Source organism: Pundamilia nyererei, unplaced genomic scaffold (genome assembly GCF_000239375.1).
Source record: "Pundamilia nyererei isolate P.nyererei 1_Seehausen unplaced genomic scaffold, PunNye1.0 scaffold00286, whole genome shotgun sequence".
NCBI lineage: Eukaryota > Metazoa > Chordata > Actinopteri > Cichliformes > Cichlidae > Pundamilia > Pundamilia nyererei.
In genome coordinates, this window is record NW_005187687.1 from 308,463 (window position 1) to 312,449 (window position 3,987).

The 3,987-nt window shown below is 42.3% G+C and overlaps 1 protein-coding gene across 5 annotated transcripts in view; it reads right to left on the bottom strand.

Annotated features, from left to right (window-relative positions):
* The window catches only part of stard13a (StAR related lipid transfer domain containing 13a), a 50,645-nt gene that overhangs the window by 11,536 nt on the left and 35,122 nt on the right, over window positions 1-3,987 (bottom strand). For 4 of the 5 annotated variants that reach the window (XM_005750757.2, XM_005750761.2, XM_005750759.2 and 1 more), the window contains one exon: window positions 466-537. In XM_005750757.2, coding sequence (XP_005750814.1) covers window positions 466-537 — 72 coding nt within the window. Of the gene's footprint in view, window positions 1-465; window positions 538-1,802; window positions 2,663-3,987 lie in introns of those variants that run through there. The other variant, XM_005750760.2, reaches the window with a different exon arrangement.

The following is a 3,987-nucleotide window of genomic DNA, read 5'->3' on the forward strand; positions in this document are numbered from 1 at the left end:
AAAGAAAGAAAGAAAGAAAGAAAGAAAGAAAGAAAGAAAGAAAGAAAGAAAGAAAGAAAGAAAGAAAGAAAGAAAGAAAGAAAGAAAGAAAGAATTCCTTTGATGGGTAGATGACTATAAGAAAAGTGGTGGGTGAGGAAGGGCACAAGGAGAAAGGTGGGAGAAAGAAGACAGAAGTAGAAGCTATGAGAGTCCCAGCAGTGATAACAAGGCCTTTCCCATGACCCCTCCCTCCAGACAGGAACTGAAGCCTGGAAATAGAACGCAGTGGCCCAGAAGACGAGGATACAAGGATGGAGAGATGGCAGAAAGAGAGAGAGAAGCACAGATGGTGGAAAAATAAAACAGAGAAAGAACACAGAATGCAGAGAATAAACAAAAGGAGAGATTTGAAAGAGGAGGTCCTTGTGTGAAACAAGTCAGCTGGGTAAAAGCTGAACTTTGGCTCCTCTGTGTGCGTGATACCTTCATACAGCTGAGCGTACTGTGGAAATCCTGCTGCTCGAAGCCAGTCGCAAGCCTCCTTAGCCTCAATCTCTGAAAAGCAAAGAAAGCAGTAGAGGCATGTTGAGAGCAAACATCAACATCTGTATGTTTATTTTATCATGTAGGATCTCTACTGTTCAACTATATTTTTAGTACGATGTATTTTTACAAATTTACAGCTTCTAGTTTGCATTATATATCACCACAACCAAATTTTATGGAGGAAAGTCCCCAAATGATTTCCTTTCTGAGAATCGCAGCCGAACAAGGTCAACATTTTGAAAGTCTTAATTAATAAATTGAAAAACATGATAAATCAAATTAAAGACAGAATCGCAGTGACTCATTTTCCATGATCCATCTCTGAGCGTGTTACGGAAACAGAGGAGGAACATCTCAGAAAACGAGACTTCCCTCTGGGAATTAAGAGGAATGATGAGACTGGAAAAGCTGGAAATTTGCCAGAGAAGGATGCACATTATCTTGAGTGGACAAAGGAAGCAGCGTACATTGTCTAACATTACATCTGTACTACAGATATAGATACACCAGCCGCCAACACCTTGAGACATTTTACAGGCATTTGTTTTACTACTTTTTTCCACATGTACTGCACACACCTCTAAACTGGCAGCCCTGAAATGCACAAGTGTGTGGGTATGTGTGTGTACAGTACGCTCACTTTATGAGCAGACACTTATTAAACCGCTCTGCAGCGCCTCTTTGTGCTGACAAAGACATCTTAATAATCCGGTGACAGCAATCATGTGTTTTAGGTGCAATATGACTTAAAATGCGCACTGAGAAATACAAAAATCATAAATAATAAGGAATTGAAAGAATGGGAAGGCATTTACATGTGAAAAAAATGAAATGTTAAATGATAAGTATTAAAGGTCAAATAAGAGCAACTGTAACTTCATCATTTTACTTTCATGGCTCTTATCTGATCTCTCTGTCAAAGCCACACTCATTCACTCTCACGTGTCTCATTCACTCTCACAGAGGTGCTGGCACTGCCTGAGAAAGTCACCGCAGAAACACAGAGGACAAAGTTCAGCAGGGAAATAAAACAAATGTCAGACTTCACCCTCAGAGATGAGAATGGCCAGAGGAAATGATCCCATTACCACAATCCAGCAATTACAACCCTCTTCCAACATTCTCAGCATAACTCCTCTCTCTAAGTCACATATGAAGCAGCGCTCGGGGTAAAAATATTTCCAGTTCTCTGAAAATAGACTGCAGAGACCGAGAGATCCCAGAGAGAAGCATTTCACGGGCGAGAGGCTTTCAGGAGAAACGTGAAAACTTACTGGGAGCTCTCATGGTGTAGGTGATGACATGCTTCTATGCCTTTGTCCTTTGCTCAGACTGACGTTTCCTCTCCATCCCGTGGCACGTCCAGTCGCTGCTATGCAGCTTTCCGTCAAGTGGCATTGATTTTGCGCTTTCTTCCCCGCTGCCTTTCCAACCCGTGTGTTTACAACTCTGCCTCCCTCTTCCAGCCTGCCCCATGCAGGTTTTCTCTTCCCTCTAATTTTCTCCTCAACCTCCTCTCTCGCACTTTCATATTAGTTAGGATCTACATACAACATCTCTCTACTTTTACAGACTTTCTGCTTTAGGCTGAATTGAACTCTTCTCTTCTTGTCATGCTTTAATTTCTTACTAATTCCTAAGATTTTTATGTGCTCATTTAAACTTATTTACTTACTTTTGCCCTCACTGTGCTCTTTCTACATCCTTCTTCTTATCAACCTTTCCTACCACATCCTCCTCTGAATCCTTCTCTCAACAAAGGATGTAGCCGCCCCGTTTGCTTCTTCCATTAAATTGACTCATCCTTGTTCCCGTCAATTGCACATCTTCGTGTCACACCATGATTGTCATTACCAGAAGTGATGTTGCCCCATGAATTCCATGAAGAAATAATTTCAGTTGACGTTTGCATCAGCCAGACCCCGAGGTCGCAGCCTGACAAGTGGTGGATGCCAACTTCACATGTCAGCTGGACCTACTGGCTGGTTAGCAAGGACGCTCGAACCTTCCGTCTCTGGGTTTATAGCACAAGCCTACACATCCGAGCAACAAATGTGTACGAACACACATGCATTAGACACACTAGACATTTAGAAGAGTCCAGATGTTGCCTCCAGTGAGTCAGAGAATGCAACAAGGGTGAGACAGACAGCTGGGGTGGGGAGTGGCAGCTGAGATGGACCCTGTGGGAACACCACAAGGAGGAAGCCATACCACACCAGCTGTCTGCTTAGTGTATGTTGAGATTTTAAACACTAAAATGCGTGCATGCACAGGTTAAAAAATATGCACCACAAAGAGATTCCAGGTTTTGAATGTGAGGATGGTGATCTAGCTTGACGATCTTCTTTAAGTATGGTTTCTTGACAGCCAGCCTTCCACTGAGATCATTTCTGATGAGGTTTCAGTAACAGTAGATGGATCAAATGAAGGGTCAGATGCATCTCACAGGTCCTGTATCAGGTCTTTGCTTTAACTAAAGAAGTGAGAACAACTTCTGTGTTTTTCTGACAGGATGCTAGTAACAAGGTGCTTAAGCATAACATTTAAAATGGGTTCTTTGCTAAGTTTTCTGTTATGTGTAGACACAACGCTGGCTCGTTCCTTGAGTTAGGTGTCTTTTTATGCTTGAATGATTCACAAGTTAATAAAAAAAATGTACCTCTGAAAATGGTCAAGTACAAACACTGGACTGAAAATGAGTGAAAAAGCAGCCAATGTCAAAAGAAAAAAGTTGAAAAGCCTTGAATACAAACACACACACAATGGCATACTTCATTGCTATGTTTGTGCATGTGTAATTGGCAACGGCAAAGCTGCTCTCAGCACAGGAACAAAGCACTGCCATTCATCTGTGCAGAATTTAATCAAGAGATTAATTAGTACACAAACATATTATTAGCAGGCCACAAAACACCCCAGTGCACGCAGTCAGACGGAGCTAATCCGAGCTGCCCGCCATGCTGTCTTTCAGCATATCTCACTGCACTGGTGCTGAGGAGAATATACGACAACAGGCAGAAAGCCAACAACAGCCAGACAGATGGTATGTGTACGAGTGCGCTCGACTGTGGGTTGGTCTGTGAGTTATGGCGTTCATGTGTGGGACAAAGAGGCTGTAATTTAATTTCTTACATAACAAGGGTGCCAGCAATCTGACGTAACGCATATAATTCAAACACCCGAATCTCCTCACAGCTTTTTTTAATGAAACTTTCTTTTCTCTACCTTTCATTTCCTGCTTTTCATCCCACACCAGTAACCCTGACTTTTCTGGCAGCCTTTTATCTGTGTTATGTCTGCCTCGTACTGGGTCCCAAGGACCCCAAAGTCCCCTGGATTACATCATTTCCTGTTCTAAATTTCCCATGTGTTCAAAGTGACATGTGAGCTAAGAACAGCAGCAGGAAGTTCCTGGGCTAAAGTGAAGCCCACAAGAGAGCTTTTTTTTTTTTTTTT